At 48.7% G+C, this 20,187-nt stretch overlaps 1 protein-coding gene across 1 annotated transcript; it reads left to right on the forward strand.

Annotated features, from left to right (window-relative positions):
- The first annotated feature begins 3,402 nt into the window (after nucleotides 1-3,402).
- Nucleotides 3,403-19,089, forward strand: LOC142273472 (uncharacterized). The gene is made up of 3 exons (XM_075332534.1): nucleotides 3,403-3,426; nucleotides 3,474-3,531; nucleotides 17,993-19,089. Exons 1-3 carry the CDS (start codon nucleotides 3,403-3,405, stop codon nucleotides 19,087-19,089), a joined length of 1,179 nt encoding a protein of 392 aa, XP_075188649.1.
- The last annotated feature ends 1,098 nt before the right edge of the window (nucleotides 19,090-20,187 follow it).

Genomic DNA, 20,187 nt, shown 5'->3' on the forward strand with positions numbered 1-20,187 from the left:
GCAGAGCTGGATGCGTCGTGGGACCTCGTGTGGATTACGTCGGACCTGGAGGGTTATTTGGGCATTTTAATAAAGTGGTGATAGAGGGTGAGGTTTTTTTCGGCTTTTATTCCAAATAAAGGATTTTTTTGTGTGTATGTGTTTATTTTCTTTAACTTGTAGGTAATTCATGGGGGTGTCTCAGATGCCTGCCATGATTAACCTAGGACTTAGTGGCAGCTATGGGCTGACAATAAGTCCTTATTGCCCCAATTGCCACCTCACCAGGGCAATTCGGGGGGGAGCCAGGTAGAGTCCCGGGACTGTCGCATCTAATGGATGCGGCAATTCCGGATGGCTGTTGGCTGATATTTGTAGGCTGGTGGGCTCCCCATAACGTGGGGCTCCCCATCCTGAGAATACCAGCCTTCAGCCGTGTGGCTTTATCTTGGCTGGTATCAAAATTGGGGGTGCTGCACGCTGTTTGTTTTTAAATTTATTTATTTATTTTACTGCACTACATAGACCCGCCCACCGGCGGCTGTGCTTGGTTGCAGTGAGACAGTTTTTACTCAATGTGGGGGCTTCTCTGAATGCAACCAATCAAAGGCGCTGGTGGGCGGGGGAAGCAGTGAATACATGATGGAATAATGAGCGGTACGAGATGGAATAATGAGCGGTATTTTCAAAAGTTGGAGAAGCCGCCAGAACAGTGGCTGTGCAGAACAGAAGCCAAAACAGAAGCCGTGCAGAGCCGTGCTAGTGATCGATCAGTGATTAGTGAGTATGATACAGGGATGGAGAGGGAGAGACAGACAGACAGAGGGAGACCAATGGACAGACAGAGAGAGCTTTATAGCTGGTTCTGCATTCACAGATTTGCGATTTGGCGATTTATGGAGCTGCTAGCAGTTACTGGACACAGTCTTCAGCCCTTACAAGGACTATTTATTAGTTGATCTAAGAACGCTCTCCCGCCCACAATACAGTTTATCTACACCGCCAGCTCCCTATGACTGCGTGTTCACAAAATGGCCGCTGGCGTATATAGCTCCCAAGACGCTGTGCGGCCGAGCCAATCATAGTAACACCACAACAAAGATGGCTGCTGCATTACTGTGAGGGTAAACAACATCAGATGTGTTCATTGGCTGGAAAACAGGCGCCTGGAAGTCAGAAATGAAAATGAAAGTATCGGAGTGGATGTTGTTTTATTCGTCAGATACCGAATGTCGCGAATAGCCTGTTATTCGTCGGATACCGAATAGTGGCGAATACATTCACTCATCCCTACCAACGATACAATGGGCGCATTGTAAACTGTTATGAAGGATTTTTTTTGGTTGTTTTTTTTTTCTTTAAATGATTTAGTTTATAATTTTACCAGAAAATCTACTGGAAATTAAGTAAAAATTCAAAGTTTGGTGAAATGGTGAAAAAAAAAAATCCATCTTTTTTTTTTTATTGTTTTTACGCCACCAACGATGTGCTGGAAGTGAGCCGTCAGTGTGATTTACGGCAATATCAGACTCCCACATTTCTTATTATCTAAAGGTGGCTTTACACGCTACGACATCGCTAATGCGATGTCGTTGGGGTCATGGAATTTGTGACGCACATCCGGCCGCATTAGCGATGTTGTTGCGTGTGACACCTATGAGCGATTTTGCATTGTCGGAAAAACGTGCAAAGTCGCTCATCGGTGATATGGGGGTCCCTATTCGATTATCGTTGCTGCTTAAGGCACGATGTAGTTCTCGTTCCTGCGGCAGCACACATCGCTATATGTGACACCACAGGAACGAGGAACCTCGCCTTACCTGCGTCCCACCCGCAATGAGGAAGGAAGGAGGTGGGTGGGATGTTTGTCTGGGTCATCTCCGCCCCTCCGCTTTGATTGGGCAGCCGCTTAGTGACATTGCTGTGACGCCAAACGAACCGCCGGTCACAGCGACGTCGCTAGGCAGGTAAGTAGTGTGACGGGTCCGGGCGATGTTGTGCGCCATGGGCAGCGATTTGCCCGTGTCGCACAACCGATGGGGGCGGGTACGCACGCCAGCGATATCGGTAACGATATCGCAGCGTGTAAAGCGGCCTTAAGTGGTGACTAAAGATGAGCGGACCCGTGGACAGTCGGCTTCTGTTGGTCCAGCTGAACATTTGTATAGATCGGTTCTGGACTTGGACTTGACCTGAACTTTATTTGAAGTCACTGATTGGCAGTTCGGGTCTCCGCCCACATGTAGCCATAAACAGATCACTTCCGGGGGAGGGCGGGTTTTTTCAGTTTTATTTTTTGGTGCACAATACATCTGATAATATGAGAGTGGTTTGCATACGTAAAGCCCCCGAACTCCAAACCTGAACTTTACTATCTTGGAAAAGTCTGAGTTTGTACCGAACACCGAACTCCAGGTTCACTCATCTCTAGTAGTGAATAAAAATCAGACTTTTGTAAAAAAAAAAAAAAAAAAATCTGTTTGTGTCTCCTTGTTCCGACATCGGAGTTGAGTGAGGACTTGTTTTTTGCTTGATGAGCCGACGTTTTCATTGATAACATTTTAAGTGCAATACTTTTATGGGTCGGTTTTGCTACTTCATTTCATGTTGAAATTTTTTTTTCTTCCTAACCAAATGATATCTTCCCTCCATTATTATCTCCATTAATTTTAAATATCGGCTCATCTCCTTCACATTCAGGTCCTTATGATATCGGATCCTTTCAGTGGTTTTATTCTGTTTTCAGAAAATCTCCTGTCCAGGATGGATATGGCCAGGGACAAGATGGTGGAGAGGATATTACACCTCACCCTAGAGATCCTCTTCCGGCTTACTGGAGAGGTGAGAGATTCTGATGACGTCACATTACATCATTCTTATCTATGGGAATAACAGATGGACAGAACTGGAGAGGTGAGGACTCTGGAAATGTCTGGAGTGAGATTTATTACTGTGTCTCTCCATAACCAGGATTACACAGTAGTGAAGAAGACCTCTAGTGAGCGCTGTCAGGTCCCTGTGTCTGAGGGATGGGGAAGACCCCTGAGCCCAATCATGGGGCCTCCACCTCACCCCCCGATACATGAGGACATCAATGACCAGAAGATCCTAGAACTCACCTACAAGATGATTGAGCTGCTGACTGGAGAGGTGACACTGCTGGGAATGCTGGGACATTATACAGTAACGCTATGAAGGGATCGGGGGTGACGGTATCATTGTATGTGTCAGGTTCCTATAAGGTGTCAGGACGTCACCGTCTATTTCTCCATGGAGGAGTGGGAGTATTTAGAAGGACACAAAGATCTGTACAAGGACGTCATGATGGAGGTTCCCCAGGCCCTCACATCACCAGGTAATAGACAGGACTAAATACACATGGCCTATAATTATCTGTATGTAAGGAATGAATTCAGTCCCTGTATGTGTCTCCTCCAGGTCTATCCAGTAAGAGGACAACACCAGAGAGATGTCCCCGTCCTCTTCTCTCACAGGACTGTAAACAAGAAGATCCCAATGTTCCTCAGGATGTGTTTCCTCCAGCTCTATCCAGTAAGAGATATCTACTCATTTTCTTTCTGCACTAATTTTGTGTTTACATTTTTAGGCTTTCTGCTCTATTTTTTTTTTTCTACTGTATTGTCTTTCCTTCTGTTTGTTTCTAGTGTCTTCTCTATGTTGTTATGATGGCAACTCAAAGACCTGCAGAGGGTTCATAAATACCCTGTTTCCATGAAAATTAAACATAGTCCAAAAAAGGCAGAACAGAGCCGGGGCAGAGTCATGGGCGTAGTGACCCATGACTCACCTTTGCAGGGCAACAAGGGGTTAATTGTAATGTTATAGAAAGAGCGGGCTTTCTGCGGGGTCAGGAGTTTAAGGGGTGGATTTATAGTGCCAGGAGAGGGAATAAGGGGGGGGCTGTATATATATATATATGTCCAGGGAGAGAGGGTGGGCCACCACTTCAGCCCGAGGTACCTATAGAGGCAGGTCCCCGTGTCACCTCACTCGATCTTCCCCCTGACCTGATGGCAGAGATCCTGGAGCAGCTTTGGGCTGCTGCTGGCGGCGAGGATGGAGCGGCGGTCAGGACGGCGATCAGGGAGATCCTGGGAGCTTCAGAAGCTGCTGCAGACGCTGCCCCCCTCCACTCCAGAGCGCGCGCAGTGCGAGGGCGCCGGAGCGGTTCTCACCTAATGTGGCTCCTGGTCCTCAGCGGCGCTGTAGGAGCCCCTCCGGGGACCCTCCTCGCAGAATGACTTCGGCGGTCTCTGCACGCAGGAGCAGGCAGGGGAGGAATCCTTCTCGGCGGGCTAGGACCTGTGGCGGTGGGCGGTCCCTCCAGGGATCATGTGACCAGCTCAGCTGCCTCTACTACTCAGGGCTACGACAAGATGGCGGCGGTTCTTCCTGGCGATGCTCCAGTCGGGGGGACTGCTGCACAGCGTGGAGATGTGAGTGCTGCAGGGCCCCCCGGGGTCTGAAGTCAGGAGGACGTCTGATCCAGGAACCTCGTCTGCGATGCCAGGGCAGGAACCATCTTCCAGGAGGTCAGCGCGTGCCGGGTCGGAGACGTCTGACAGGTGTGGGGCGCTGCAACGGAGGATGTCATCACCAGCAGGGAGGTCGCGGTCCAGGCACGAGTCGCATTCAGGGAGGAGAGGTCAGCGGCGCGTGGAAATTTGCCAGCACGGCAGGGGCCTGCGTCTCGGAGAATGTCTTTTTCGCGGTCAAGGTTGCGTTCCAGAAGGAGGTCGCCTTCATGGACACGGGCGGCATCGGGGGCGAGCCAGCCTGCATCTCATCATCCAGTCTGCTCCCTGGTCGTCCGACCAGGTTCGAGCGTGGCGGGCTCCCAGGTTCCCCCTGGTCGAGCTGCTGAAGACGCTTTCGTGCGGGGCCATTCCAGAAGGGATCGTCATCTGGAGTCAGGATTTTCGGCTGGTGGGTCTCATGTACCGACGCAGCTTGATGAGTATGCCTCTATGTTTTGTACGTCCTCACCTAGTTTAGTTTACCCGGGGGCGGCGGTGGCCAGGCGCAGGGAATGGGGGGTGTCGGGATGGCAGGGCCGAGCGCGGCGGGTGTTGACATCGGTAGTCTCAGCGACGTGATGAAGGGTGTGCGTGATTTGTTGGAGCGGATGGATAGGTCGAGTCGGGGGGCAGTCGGGTCTCCGTCCCTGCGTGGGTACCGAGTTCTGGGGTGGCAGCACCGGCTGTTGTTGTTGTGCCGACAGAGAGTGAGGCGGCTGCTGGGGATGGCGTGGCGGCTCCCGGGCAGACGGACAAGGATAAAGAAGGGGACAGGATTATTTTGGATGATAGGGCCAGAGGGGAGTTGTACGTTTGCTTTTGAGGGCCCTCTGGGGGCGCATTTGAAGAAGGAAGTGAAGGAAAAGATTTGGAAGGATGAGTACGTGGAGATCTTTTCCCTCCTCCCTCTGGAGAAGTTTAATTTAGATAAGAAAAAGAAGGATGATAGCAATAAGGAGGAGGAAGAAAAGTGGAGGTGGCGGCTGATCCCTCAAACGTTTGCTAACTGGTTACAGGCTTTTGCGATCCTAGGTAGTGTTATTGTCGAAAAGGCGCCGGATAATTGTTCTGGGCTATTCTGCTATATGGATGCTATAGCGGAAGCTCATAGGATTTATGGCGGGCAGACTTGGTTGCGGTATGATGAACAATTTAGGCAGCGGAAAGCTGTGCGGCCCAGTATACAATGGGATCAGAAGGATATCGGGTTATGGTTAAAAGTTATGGCACCGTCTCGTTATGGTCTGCCCTTTCACGGGGGGGCCGGGTCGGCCGCCCAACATACTGTTGGGGGAGCGGGGAACCAGGCAGGTGGCGTTGGAGCAAAGGCAGGGGTGTGCTGGCAGTTTAACGACAGCCAGTGCAAGTCTGGAAGCTCCTGCAAGTTTAAGCATCAGTGTTCCAGTTGTGGAGGTTCCTCCCATGGAGCGGCTTGTTGCTTTAAGAAGGGAAGGCCCAAGGCAGGGGGAAATTCTGGAAAAGGGGGGGGGAGCCCGGTGAGGCTTCACGAGATGGCCCCTTATCTAAATAGATACCCTAAGTGGGACAAGGCAGTGTTATTGGAGGACAGTTTTCGTGTTGGTTTCAGGATCCCCCCCCCTCCTCATGTTGTTCCTTTTCAGTTAAAGAATTTGTTGTCAGCAAGGTGCCACCCAGAGGTTGTGAATAAAAAGCTACTTGGGGAGGTTGCATGTGGTCGGATGGCGGGTCTGTTTTCATCCCCAGCCCATTCTGAATCTGGTCGTATCGCCATTTGGGGTCGTCCCAAAGAAGGAGCCGAACAAATTCCGGCTCATTCAGCATTTGTCGTTTCCCAAGGGTTCGTCGGTGAATGATGGTATTGACCCGGAACTCTGCTCTGTGGTGTATACCTCGTTTGATGCAGCCATCAGATGGGTTCGAAGATGTGGTAGGGGAGCATTGCTAGCAAAAACGGACATCGAATCGGCATTCTGTTTGCTGCCAGTGCACCCTGAGAGCATGGATCTGTTGTGTTGTTTTTGGGACGGATCCTATTTTGTTGATCGTTGTTTGCCGATGGGGTGTTCCATTTCTTGCGCTTATTTTGAAGCGTTCAGTTTTTTTTTAGAGCACAGCTCTCGTCGGTGATTCACTATCTCAATGATTTTTTGTTCATTGGCCCTGCCAAGTCGGCAGTTGTCGGATGTTTTTGAGGACTATGCAATGGTTGTCTGGCCGGTTCGGGGTCCCCTTGGCTCAGGATAAGACAGAAGGCCCGTGTACTTGTCTCAATTTTCTGGGTATCACGATTGATACCGTGTTGATGGAGTGCAGGCTGCCAGAGGAAAAAATCTCAGCTTTACGAGCAGAGGTGAGTTCAGCTGTTCGTTTTAAAAAAAATACATTTGAGGGACCTTCAGTCTCTGTTGGGCAAGCTGAATTTTGCTTGTCGTATTATGTCCATGGGCCGGGTTTTTCCACGAAGGTTGGCGTCGGTGACATCCGGAGCGCATTCCCCATGGCATTACATAAGGTTTACCCAGGACCTTAGGGAGGATTTGGCAGTCTGGGGAAGTTTTTTAGAGAAGTACAATGGCCGGTCGCTAATGATTGCGGAAGTCGTAGATGATTTTGATTGTGAGCTTTTCACCGGCGCAGCAGGTGGTACAGGCTTTGGAGCTTACTTCGGAGGTAGATGGTGGGAGAGTGGCCAAAGGCATGGCATGAAGCAGGGTGTACGCGGAATTTGACGTTGTTGGAGCTTTATCCAATTGTGGTGGCAGTGTCCGTCTGGGGAGAGCATTTTAGCAACAAAAAAAATCCGTTTTCACTGCGATAACATGTCAGTTGTCATGGCAATTAACAACTTGTCGGGTGCATCTCCTCCGGTTGTCTGCTTGTTGCGGTACTTTGTGTTGCAGTGCCTTTGCCTTAATGCATGGGTTGTGGCGGTGCATGTACCGGGGGTTGAGAACTCCATTGCTGATTCCCTTTCTCTCTTGCAGTGGGATGGTTTTTGGAGCCTCACGCCGGAAGCGGAGTCCGCCGGCAGCATATGGCCAGCGGAGCTCTTGGAGTTGGTGTTCGAGAGGCGAGCTAGTTGATCAGAGCGTCAGTGGCTCCTAGTACGTGGGCTGCATATGAAGCAGCTTGGAGAGAATGGACGAATTTGAGGCAGGAATTTGGGGCAGGGGAGTCTGCGGAGGAATATGTAGGTGCCTTACTTTGTTGGTTGTGTAGGATGGCTTCGGATCAGTGGTCTTTTTCAAGGGTTAATCGGTATATGGCGAGGGTCGCGTTTGGTTGTAAATTATGGGGGGGTTGTGGACATAACAAAGAATTTTCTGGTTTGGCAAGCGGTGAGGGGCTTGAGGAAGGGGCTTCATAGACTAGACAGTCGGAGGCCGGTGTCATTCCAGCTGCTGGAAGAGCGAGTGTGTGTTTCATATTTTGAAATGGTTCTGTTTCGATTGGCATTTTCATGGGCTTTCTTCAGAGCTATGAGGATAGGCAAATTGGTGTCCCCAGCGTCATCCCGGGAGGGGGGTGTTTTGGGAGAGGACACAGTCGATTTAGGGGACTCTGTGGAATTTTGGATCCGGCGGTCTAAGACTAATCAATTTGGCCGTGGGAGAAGGGTCACTTTATGGGCTTTGGCGGGGTCCTTGATGTGCCCAGTATCTTGTTTTAAACGGTATTTAGAATTAGGGGTTGACCGCCTGGGCCCGTTGTTGAAGCATCAGGATGGATCGTTTTTGTCCAGGTACCAGTTTGTGGCGGTTTTTCGGAAATGCCTGGGGAGGTTGGGGTTGCAGGTGGACAAGTTTTCAGCCCATTCGTTTCGCATTGGAGCAGCGACTAAGGCTGACAGGTAGGGGCCCCCGGTGGAGACAGTGAAGAGGATAGGCAGATGGGATTTGAGGCGGTTCAGGCTGTATGTCCGCCCCCATTTGTTGTAGAATTCGGGGCGTGTTTTGATCTGGCGGGGTATTTTAAAAAACAAACAAACAAACCCCTGTGATGTTTTTTTCAAGTTAATGGTAGCTATTGGCGTGTGTCAGATTTTCGGCTGTTATATTCCCCCTCTCTTTTTTTGTTTTGTTTCCTTCTATAGGTGGTACGCCCCTGGTCTGGATTTTCGGCCATTCATTTGTTTATAGGGGGGGCACTGAGAGCTGATGTACGGCGCAATGGTCGGCAGTTGGGTTGGTCCAGAGGCGAGGTAATCGTTCGTTGGATCGGGGTGCGGGGCATGCGATGGCGGCAGGTGTTGGTGGATTTTCACCGGTTTCCCCGGTTAGATTGCCCCCCGGCTGTGCTGGTGTTGCACGTCGGGGGAAATGATTTAGGGGCCTGCCCCTGTCGGGAGTTGATACGGAATATCCGGTACGACCTGCTCCGCCTTTGGTTAATCTGCCCTACCCTGAGGGTGGTTTGGTTGGATATTGTTCCAGAAAGGTGTGGCGGGGTGCTAGGTCCCTGGAGAGGATCGACAAGACCAGGATAAAGGTCAACAGGGTGGTTGGGAATTTTGTGTCCAGGAATGGAGGAGTTGTAGTTCGACACAGGGACTTGGAGTCGGGGAGGGGAATTTTTGGCGATCAGATGGTGTGCACCTGACTTCCGTGGGTATTGATCTGTGGGCCTTGAGCATACAAGGAGTAGAGCGGGCACTGGTTTTGGTGGGGTAACTCGCATTATGAGGTGTCAGGTAATGCTCGTGGTGGCGGTGGCGAGGGGGGTTCTTGGAGTCGGTGGAAATGTCGGGGTGGTACATCGGATAGATGGGGAACCACCCCCTTTGTTTATGCTGGTATGGTAATTGCCTTGCGGACTTGGGGGGGCTCTCCAGGGGTGGGGTCTCCTGAGAGTCGGTTAGGGACACGGTTTTCCGGCAAAAGGTGGTGCCCTCGAGCTTGTGGTCGCGGCTGGGGGCAATATGCCGGATGGTTTGGTAACAATACTTGGTGTCCGCCAGGTTTTGGGGCTCTAAGAACCACCCTTGCATTGGAAAATGGTTATTTTTATACAGGGTTATTTTATTTGTTATAATATTTGTTAATAAACCGGGCTGATTTGGCCAATTTATCCAAATAATGGCGTTGCGTGTTTATTAACGGGTGAAAAAGGGGGGTTTTGTTTGGGATTCTGATGAGCCAATGAGGGAAGCCTCTGCAGTAGGGCAGTCATAACACTTAGCACAATTTTATGGGATTTTTGAAGAATGCTTGAAATATAAGCCCTACTCCATAAATAAGCTCTAGTTACAGTCAAGGCCAGCATTAGGAGGAGTCAAACTGCACAAATTCTCAAGACCCCACTCTCTTAAAGACCCCCTCAGTTGCATTCTGAGGTTGTATTCTGCCCCATAATGACCGCGGGCAGTAATATTACGTCCTAGCTGTCATAATGTTACTGCCTGCGGTCTGCCGCCGGCAGCATGCCACGATTGGCGCACATCTCAGCTGATTTTCACAGCTGAGATGTGTGCCTGCTAGGCACGAGCAGAATTGTTATCTACTCATGCCGTTTAACCCCTTAAATGGCGCTGTCAATATGTGACAGCGCCATTATAATCGCGATTGCTGTAAAGTTTTACTTACCGCCCGATACCAGAAGTCACATGACGTGACCACTTGACTTCCGGTGGTTATCATGGTAGCACAGGGTCATGTGATGACTCCTGTGCTAGACATGAACTACTTTCACTTTCACTCGGCCCGAGCCGAGTGAATCAGAAAGTGATCATATCTGCTGTTTACAGCTGTGTAGCTGTGATCAGCAGATAGTGCAGAGCGATCGGATTGCTGATCGCTATAGCCCCCTAGGTGGACTAGTAAAATAAAAATAAAAAAAGGGGAAAAAAAGTTTTAAAAAATTAAAAAAAAAACCCTAAAAGTTCAAATCACCCCCATTTTGCCCCATTGAAAATTAAAGGGTTAAAAAAATAAAAAAATATATACACATTTGGTTTCGCCGCGTTCAGAAACACCCGATCTATCAAAATATAAAATCAATTAACCTGATCAGTAAATGCCGTAGTGGCAAAAAAATTCCAAACGCCAAAATGACTTTTTTTGTCGCCACAACTTTTGCGCAAAATGCAATAACAGGCGATCAAAACGTAGCATCTGCGCAAAAATGTTACAGTTAAAAACATCAGCTCGAGATGCAAAAAAATAAGCCATCACTGAGCCATAGATCCAGAAAAATGAGAACGCTACGGGTCACGGAATATGGCGCAAAAAGTGCGCCACATTTTTTGGACAAATTCCGTTTTTTTTTGTTGTTTTTTTTACCCCTTATATAAAAGTAAACTTATACATGTTTGGTCTCTACGAACTCGCACTGACCTGAGGCATCACACCCACACATCAGTTTTACCATATAGTGAACACAGTGAATAAAATATCTCAAAAACAATAATGCTATCGCACTTTCTTTGTAATTTTTCTGCATTTGGAATTTTTTTGCTGTTCTCCAGTACACTATATGGTAAAACTTATGGTTTCATTTAAAAGTACAGCTCGTTCCGCAAAAAATGAGCCCTCACATGACCATATTGACTGAAAAATAAAAAAGTTACGTCTCTCAGAAGAAGAATGGCGAAAAAAAAAAACGGAAAGCGAAAAATCGTCCGGTCGTGAAGGGGATAAGGACCTTTGATGGCTTCAAAGTCATGTGACATGATGTAACCAAAGGTCTCTTAATTGCAGGAGTCTAAAAGAACTGAACAGAAGACAGGCTGGCATGCAGGACTGGCATTAGGGGAAAGGGAGAGCAAACTGGGCAATTGCACAGGGCCCCCTTTCTCCCAGGGGCCCCAGTGTTTATATACCAATTATAGGAGTGCTTAAGGATCATTTTGACATCACGTCATGTGACCAAACGTCTCAATTGGAGGAGTCTAAAGCTGAAGAGGAGACAGGCTGGTGTGTGTGTGTGTGTTTGTTCACGACAATTTTAACCAGCTTTGCCAAAATGGGCAGAGCTTGGCCAGAAGAAGGGTGTGATGCCACCGCTTCTCTAATTCATAACAAACTGCGATGTTCCCTATGCCAGAAATCTCACTCCAGTCCCTGACGTCATTTTTCAGTGTACATCACCGGTCTTGATGAATTTGAACCCTAATGTTTATCTGTACAGGCTGCAAGACCCTGCTACCTTATTGGTTACAAAGCCTAAGGATAGGCCATCAGCGTTACAGTGCCAGACAACCCAGTTGAATTTTCAGAATCTGTCTTTATTTTATTTTCGTCTTCAAAAAAAACCTCTTTGAAATTGTCTATGTTGTGGATCAATGTTTCAAGGAGATGTTTGCAGGTTTTGCCAACTGTCATGGCAGCCTCAGGATCTGTGGAAATGATAGACTCTGGTACTTTGCATGTTAATTTCTCTGCTGTCTGTGAGCAGCGCAGGGAGACGCAGACATCAAACCACAGGCTTGGGCAGGCTAGTAAGAGTTATTCTCTCCTGGGCTGCTTGTTAATGTCTGTGATCACATGCTATAGAGGAGAAAGTATTGTTTGCTCCCGTTCTGTATATGCTGGCTGGACTATTTCATTAATGCCAGCTATAGTTTACCTATACTGAGCTGGTGAGGTGTTGTGATCCAGACTTATGGGTGTTTTTTGTGCATTATTACTGTGAGCTGTTGTGGTGGTAACCCTTGTTGTCATTTTTGTTGCTTTTCTCCTTAGCCTCTCACTGTTTATTTTTGTGGGTTTGCAATGTGTCCTGTCTGTCTTAATCTGTGTTTCCATCATATTCCTGTCCCTTTCTTCCCTAGGAGATCACAGATTAGATCTAGTCAGGAGACTAGTAATGCACTAGACTCCAGCATCTCCATCTTCAGGGGTAATCCATAGGTTAGTGTCCCCTAGTGTGAGGGACAGTATAGGAGCCCCCTGTCCCTCATTATCCTGCAGTCACATTGTGATAATCAATCAGATTATTTACTGTAGCACATTCCAGAGAACTGGTGCTAGGAATGGGAGAGCTGAATTAACAAAGATGTAACTCATAAGGCCGCTTTACACACAACAATATCGCTAGTGATCTCGTTAGCGATGTGACAGGCCCAGATCATTGCTACGGTTTGCCGAGATCGCTCATAGGTCATTTTGTAGCGGTCACACGTACCCATCCAGGGTCGGACTGGGGTGCCAGGGGCCTACCAGGGAAATTGCCTCTAGGGGCCCACACTATGGCTATTATAAACGTTTTTATTAGTTGATCATTTCCGGCTTCTCTCAGTATAACATGCGCCTTTTAGCAAACTCTACAGTGCGCAGAAGAGCCCTGTCCTGTGCCTGCAGATAGCGCAGAAGAGACCTGTCCTGTGCCTGCAGATAGCGCAGAAGAGACCTGTCCTGTGCCTGCAGATAGCGCAGAAGAGACCTGTCCTGTGCCTGCAGATAGCGCAGAAGAGCCCTGTCCTGTGCCTGCAGATAGCGCAGAAGAGCCCTGTCCTGTGCCTGCAGATAGCGCAGAAGAGCCCTGTCCTGTGCCTGCAGATAGCGCAGAAGAGCCCTGTCCTGTGCCTGCAGATAGCGCAGTAGAGCCCTGTCCTGTGCCTGCAGATAGCGCAGAAGAGCCCTGTCCTGTGCCTGCAGATAGCGCAGTAGAGCCGGGTCCTGTGCCTGCAGATAGCGCAGAAGAGCCCTGTCCTGTGCCTGCAGATAGCGCAGAAGAGCCCTGTCCTGTGCCTGCAGATAGCGCAGTAGAGCCCTGTCCTGTGCCTGCAGATAGCGCAGAAGAGCCCTGTCCTGTGCCTGCAGATAGCGCAGAAGAGCCCTGTCCTGTGCCTGCAGATAGCGCAGAAGAGCCCTGTCCTGTGCCTGCAGATAGCGCAGAAGAGCCCTGTCCTGTGCCTGCAGATAGCGCAGAAGAGCCCTGTCCTGTGCCTGCAGATAGCGCAGTAGAGCCCTGTCCTGTGCCTGCAGATAGCGCAGTAGAGCCCTGTCCTGTGCCTGCAGATAGCGCAGTAGAGCCCTGTCCTGGGCCTGCAGATAGCGCAGTAGAGCCCTGTCCTGGGCCTGCAGATAGCGCAGAAGAGCCCTGTCCTGGGCCTGCAGATAGCGCAGAAGAGCCCTGTCCTGGGCCTGCAGATAGCGCAGAAGAGCCCTGTCCTGGGCCTGCAGATAGCGCAGAAGAGCCCTGTCCTGGGCCTGCAGATAGCGCAGAAGAGCCCTGTCCTGGGCCTGCAGATAGCGCAGAAGAGCCCTGTCCTGGGCCTGCAGATAGCGCAGAAGAGCCCTGTCCTGGGCCTGCAGATAGCGCAGAAGAGCCCTGTCCTGGGCCTGCAGATAGCGCAGAAGAGCCCTGTCCTGGGCCTGCAGATAGCGCAGAAGAGCCCTGTCCTGTGCCTGCAGATAGCGCAGAAGAGCCCTGTCCTGTGCCTGCAGATAGCGCAGTAGAGCCCTGTCCTGTGCCTGCAGATAGCGCAGAAGAGCCCTGTCCTGTGCCTGCAGATAGCGCAGTAGAGCCGGGTCCTGTGCCTGCAGATAGCGCAGAAGAGCCCTGTCCTGTGCCTGCAGATAGCGCAGAAGAGCCCTGTCCTGTGCCTGCAGATAGCGCAGTAGAGCCCTGTCCTGTGCCTGCAGATAGCGCAGAAGAGCCCTGTCCTGTGCCTGCAGATAGCGCAGAAGAGCCCTGTCCTGTGCCTGCAGATAGCGCAGAAGAGCCCTGTCCTGTGCCTGCAGATAGCGCAGAAGAGCCCTGTCCTGTGCCTGCAGATAGCGCAGAAGAGCCCTGTCCTGTGCCTGCAGATAGCGCAGTAGAGCCCTGTCCTGTGCCTGCAGATAGCGCAGTAGAGCCCTGTCCTGTGCCTGCAGATAGCGCAGTAGAGCCCTGTCCTGGGCCTGCAGATAGCGCAGTAGAGCCCTGTCCTGGGCCTGCAGATAGCGCAGAAGAGCCCTGTCCTGGGCCTGCAGATAGCGCAGAAGAGCCCTGTCCTGGGCCTGCAGATAGCGCAGAAGAGCCCTGTCCTGGGCCTGCAGATAGCGCAGAAGAGCCCTGTCCTGGGCCTGCAGATAGCGCAGAAGAGCCCTGTCCTGGGCCTGCAGATAGCGCAGAAGAGCCCTGTCCTGGGCCTGCAGATAGCGCAGAAGAGCCCTGTCCTGGGCCTGCAGATAGCGCAGAAGAGCCCTGTCCTGGGCCTGCAGATAGCGCAGAAGAGCCCTGTCCTGGGCCTGCAGATAGCGCAGTAGAGCCCTGTCCTGGGCCTGCAGATAGCGCAGAAGAGCCCTGTCCTGGGCCTGCAGATAGCGCAGAAGAGCCCTGTCCTGGGCCTGCAGATAGCGCAGAAGAGCCCTGTCCTGGGCCTGCAGATAGCGCAGAAGAGCCCTGTCCTGGGCCTGCAGATAGCGCAGAAGAGCCCTGTCCTGGGCCTGCAGATAGCGCAGAAGAGCCCTGTCCTGGGCCTGCAGATAGCGCAGAAGAGCCCTGTCCTGGGCCTGCAGATAGCGCAGAAGAGCCCTGTCCTGGGCCTGCAGATAGCACAGGACTTCTTGTAGCCTCTTATTTATTGTAGATAATAATGGAATCTATTATTTACAGTCAGTCGCAGTTTTTCTTACACACAGACATTTCTTGTCCAAGGAAAACCACCGAGTCCATCAGCCAAATAATATTCAAACAGAAGCAGAACGTTCTCCAGCATCTTCACATGGAAAAGTTTACTAACATTAATCCACCGATGCCGCCATCTATCCACCATATAGGGAAATCCTCTATAGAGTCAGTATATGGGGGTGTGAGGCATTACCCTCTATACACTCTTCCATGTGGAGACTCTGGTGAATTCTCTTCTCTTTCCACCCTCACACATTACATCATTATCAGGTAATGATCGGCCCCCAGTGTCTGTACTGGATGGGACCAGTCACTCTGTGGGGACAGAGGCCATAAAAGCCGCACTATGGTTTTCACATTAGTGTTACATGTTGGATAAACCCTTTACTAGTCCTGTGTATTCTGACAACACTGCTCTATAGGCAGATCATGTATTTTTTTTTTTTTTTTTTACATATACAGTATTTATAGTGAGGCCCCCCCTGTACTATGATCACATATAGCGGCCCCCTGAAGAGTAATTACATATAGATACCCTAAGATACTGACACTGGGGTACAGAACAATGGCACTGACACTGGGGTACAGAACAATGGCACTGACACTGGGGGTACAGGATAATGACACTGACACTAGAGGTACAGGATAATGACACTGACACTGGAGGTACAGGATAATGACACTGGAGGTACAGGATAATGACACTGGAGGTACAGGATAATGACACTGGGGGTACAGGATAATGACACTGGGGGTGCAGGATAATGACACTGACACTGGGGGTGCAGGATAATGACACTGACACTGGGGGTACAGGATAATGACTCTGGGGGTACAGGATAATGACACTGGGGGTACAGGATAATGACACTGACACTAGAGGTACAGGATAATGACACTGGGGGTACAGGATAATGACTCTGGGGGTACAGGATAATGACACTGGGGGTACAGGATAATGACACTGACACTAGAGGTACAGGATAATGACACTGGGGGTACAGGATAATGACACTGACACTGGGGTTAGAGGATAATAACACTGACACTGGGGGGTACAGGATAATGACACTGACACTGGGGGGTACAGGATAATGACACTGGGGATACAGGATAATGACACTGGGATTACAGGATAATGACACTGACACTGGGGGTACAGGATAATGACAATGACACTGACACTGGGGGGTACAGGATAATGACACTGACACTGGGGGTTACAGGATAATGACACTGACACTGGGGGTACAGGATAATGACAATGGCGCTGGAGGTACAGGATAATGACACTGACACTGGGGGGTACAGGATGATGACAATAACACTGGGGGTACAGGATGATGACACTGGGGGTACAGGATTATGATGCTTGATACTCGGTATAGGATAAGACACTTGGGATACAGGATAATTACTCTGTTCTTTTACTCAGCACCCAGCTTTTCTATGTTCTGATCGCCATCTTGTCTTCAGCACCCAGCTTTCCCATGATCACAGAGAATGGGAAAGCTGGGAACTGGAGAGCTGAGGACAAGATGGATATCAGAACATAGAAAGGCTGGGTGATGAGAAAAAGAGCCTCTTTCTCTCAGCTCAGCACCCAACTTTCCCAATCCCATCCCATGCTCTGACTGCTGCTATCCCTCTTTCCCTAATCCCTACTGATATATGGTTACTGTGTGGACTTCACGCACGTCACACAGCAGGGACTGGTGCACACACCCTGCATCCCCAAATCACACACACAGCACCCCCCAAATCACACACACCCTGCACCCCCAAATCACACACACACACACCCTGCACCCCCAAATCACACACACACACCCTGCACCCCCAAATCACACACACCCAGCACCCCCAAATCACACACATCCAGCAACCCCCAAATCACACACCCAACACCCTCAAATCACACACACTCAGCACCCTCATGCCTGCATATCTCACACAGCCAGGCTGTACTCCAAATTACCCCTCTCTCAAACACGGTGAAACCCCATTTCCCACACACCCTGTATCACTTAACAACGCTCTGTCACAGTGTGGACCCCCCCATATGCCACTTACCCACCGTCATTACCACATCTTTCTTGGTGTGCTCTGCTGCTCGGCATCTCCGGCCCAGCTCCTCCCACACAGTCACATGGGCATGAGTCATCGCAGGTCCTAACACTAGATGCAGTTTCTTCCTCTCGGCAGCAGCTCTTGCTCTGCCCCTGCCGCATTGCAGCTAAGCTCCGGTGCTCCCTTCCAGGTCAGGAGCGCCCCCTCTGCCCCCCGTGAAACTACTGGAGCTGTCATAATCTGACGGCAGCCTGCAGTGCACAGTGTCATCACCTGCGGCAGCAGCCCGATGGCCTACGGAGCCGCGGCCGCAGGTCATTGTAATACACCCGGCGGAGGGCCCTACAGGCTGCCGGGGACAGCTTAATGTGGAGTCAAGGTCGGGGCCTACCGGGGGTTTCCCCGCTACCCCGCCACGCCAGACCGACGCTGTACCCATCTCACAAACGACGCTACATCGTTCAGCGAGATATTGTTTGACCAAGGCGGTCATGTGGATGTTGTTCGTCGTTGGCAGGGTGTCAAACGTAGCAATATGTCTGCTGCGTTCCAAACTACGAACAATATTTTTAAACTGAACATCGTGTCAACGATCAACGATTTTTCGCTATTTTTAAGATCGTTTGGAGTCGCATGTAGGTGTCACACAACGTCATTAACGATGACGGAAGTGCGTCACGAAAACTGTGACCCCAACGACATATCTCAGATAAATCGTAGTGTGTAAAGGGGCCTTTCTATCTCGATATTTGACAACAGATTCAGAATAATTTTTTCCCTACTTTAATTTCTGATGTTATGGTTTAAAAAAATAAATGTACTTTCAAGATAATATCATTAAAAATTAATAACTTTGTGTTTATTTTTAGCAGATGATTGTATTGGAAGTTCAGATGGATCTCTAATATCTTCAGAATTTATAACAGATGATGAAAGTATCCCACATGATACATATGAAGAGCATGCTGTTGTCCCAGATATAAATCCAGTCGTTCCTCGGAAAGCTCTATCATCTGAGTTTTTCAAACAAGCCCAAAATTCCCATTTATCACAGAATTGTAAGCAGAATAAAAGTTACAGAAGGAATGTGGAATATGAAACGGTTCCTACAAGGGAGAAGCCATTTTCATGTTTAAAATGTTTTACCAGGAAATCACATCTTGTTGATCATCAAAAATATCACACTGGGAAGAAGCCATTTTCATGTCAAGAATGTGGGAAATGTTTTATTCAGAAATCACACCTTGTTAAACATCAGAAACTTCACACAGGGGAGAAGCCATTTTCATGTTCAGAATGTGGAAAATGTTTTATTCAGAAATCACACCTTGTTAAACATCAGAAACTTCACACAGGGAAGAAACCATTTTTATGTTCAGAGTGTGGGAAATGTTTTATTCGAAAATCAGAACTTGTTGAGCATCAAAGATCTCACACAGGAGAGAATCCATTTTCATGTTCAGAATGTGGAAAATGTTTTATTCAGATGTCACATCTTGTTAGACATCATACAATTCACACAGGGGATAAGCCATTTTCATATTCAGAATGTGGGAAATATTTTATCTACAAATCAGATTTTGTTTCGCATCAAAGATCTCACACAGGTGAGAAGCCATTTTCATGTTCAGAATGTGGAAAATGTTTTATTCAGATATCACATCTTGTTAGACATCATACAATTCACACAGGGGATAAGCCATTTTCATGTTCAGAATGTGGGAAATGTTTTATTCAGAAATCAGATCTTGTTGTGCATCAAAGATCACACACAGGAGAGAAGCCTTTTTTATGTTCAGAATGTGGGAAATGTTTTATCCAGAAATCAGATCTTGTTAGGCATCAAAGATCTCACACAGGGGAGAAGCCATTTTCATGTTCAGAATGTGGGAAATGTTTTATTCAGATATCACATCTTGTTAGACATCAGAAAATTCACACAGGGGAGAAGCGATTTTCATGTTAAGAATGTGGGAAATGTTTTATTCAGATGTCACATCTTGTTAGACATCAGAAAATTCACACAGGGGAGAAGCGATTTTCATGTTCAGAATGTGGGAAATGTTTTAGTCAGAAATCAGAATTTGTTAGACATCAGAAAATTCACACAGGGGAGAACGTATTTTCATGTTCAGAATGTGGGAAATGTTTTTTTCAGAAATCATATCTTGTTGTGCATCAAAGATCTCACACAGGGGAGAAGCCATTTTCATGTTCAGAATGTGGAAAATGTTTTGTTCGGAAACCACATCTTGTTAGGCATCAAAGATCTCACACAGAGGAGAAGACCTTTTCATGTTCAGAATGTGGGCAATGTTTTACTAGTAAATCAGGTCTTGTTAAACATGTGAAGAAGCCGCACAGGGAAGGAACCTTTTTCATGTTGTGAATAATTGAAATGTTTAACTGGTAAATCAAGTCTTGCCGGCCATCAGAAAACCAACAGAGCGGAGCAGCCATTCTTGCTTTCAGAATTTGGCAAATGTTTTTAAGACTAATCAAATCCTGTTGTCCGATCAGTCACACAGGAGAAGCCATCATGATGTACTATAATTCAAAGGGTTTTATTAAAAAAAATTGGCTACAGTTGCTCAAGTAAGAATTTGTGAGGAAAAGAACCATTTTATTTCTTTTTAAACTTCTTGTATTTTTTGGACCATAAGACACACCTAGGTTTTGAAGGACGAATATAGGGAAAAAGATCGACACACAAAATGTGGTCATGGCGGGGATCTGCTGCTGACACTGTTACTGGGATAAAATCCCCCAATTCTGTACTTATGTCACCCATCCTGGGCCCCTTCCAGGTACTGTTGATGTGTCTCCCATCCTTGTGTATACTGTATATCCATCCTGGTATATATGTTGCCCATCTTTATCCCATCCTGGTATATATATGATCCCCATCCTGGTATATATGGTTCTTGGCCTAGTACTGTATATACAGTCAGGGCCAGAAATATTTGGACAGTGACACAAGTTTTGTTATTTTAGCTGTTTACAAAAACATGTTCAGAAATACAGTTATATATATAATATGGGCTGAAAGTGCACACTCCCAGCT

The sequence above is a fragment of the Anomaloglossus baeobatrachus genome, unplaced genomic scaffold, assembly GCF_048569485.1.
Source record: "Anomaloglossus baeobatrachus isolate aAnoBae1 unplaced genomic scaffold, aAnoBae1.hap1 Scaffold_3631, whole genome shotgun sequence".
In the NCBI taxonomy this organism is placed as follows: domain Eukaryota; kingdom Metazoa; phylum Chordata; class Amphibia; order Anura; family Aromobatidae; genus Anomaloglossus; species Anomaloglossus baeobatrachus.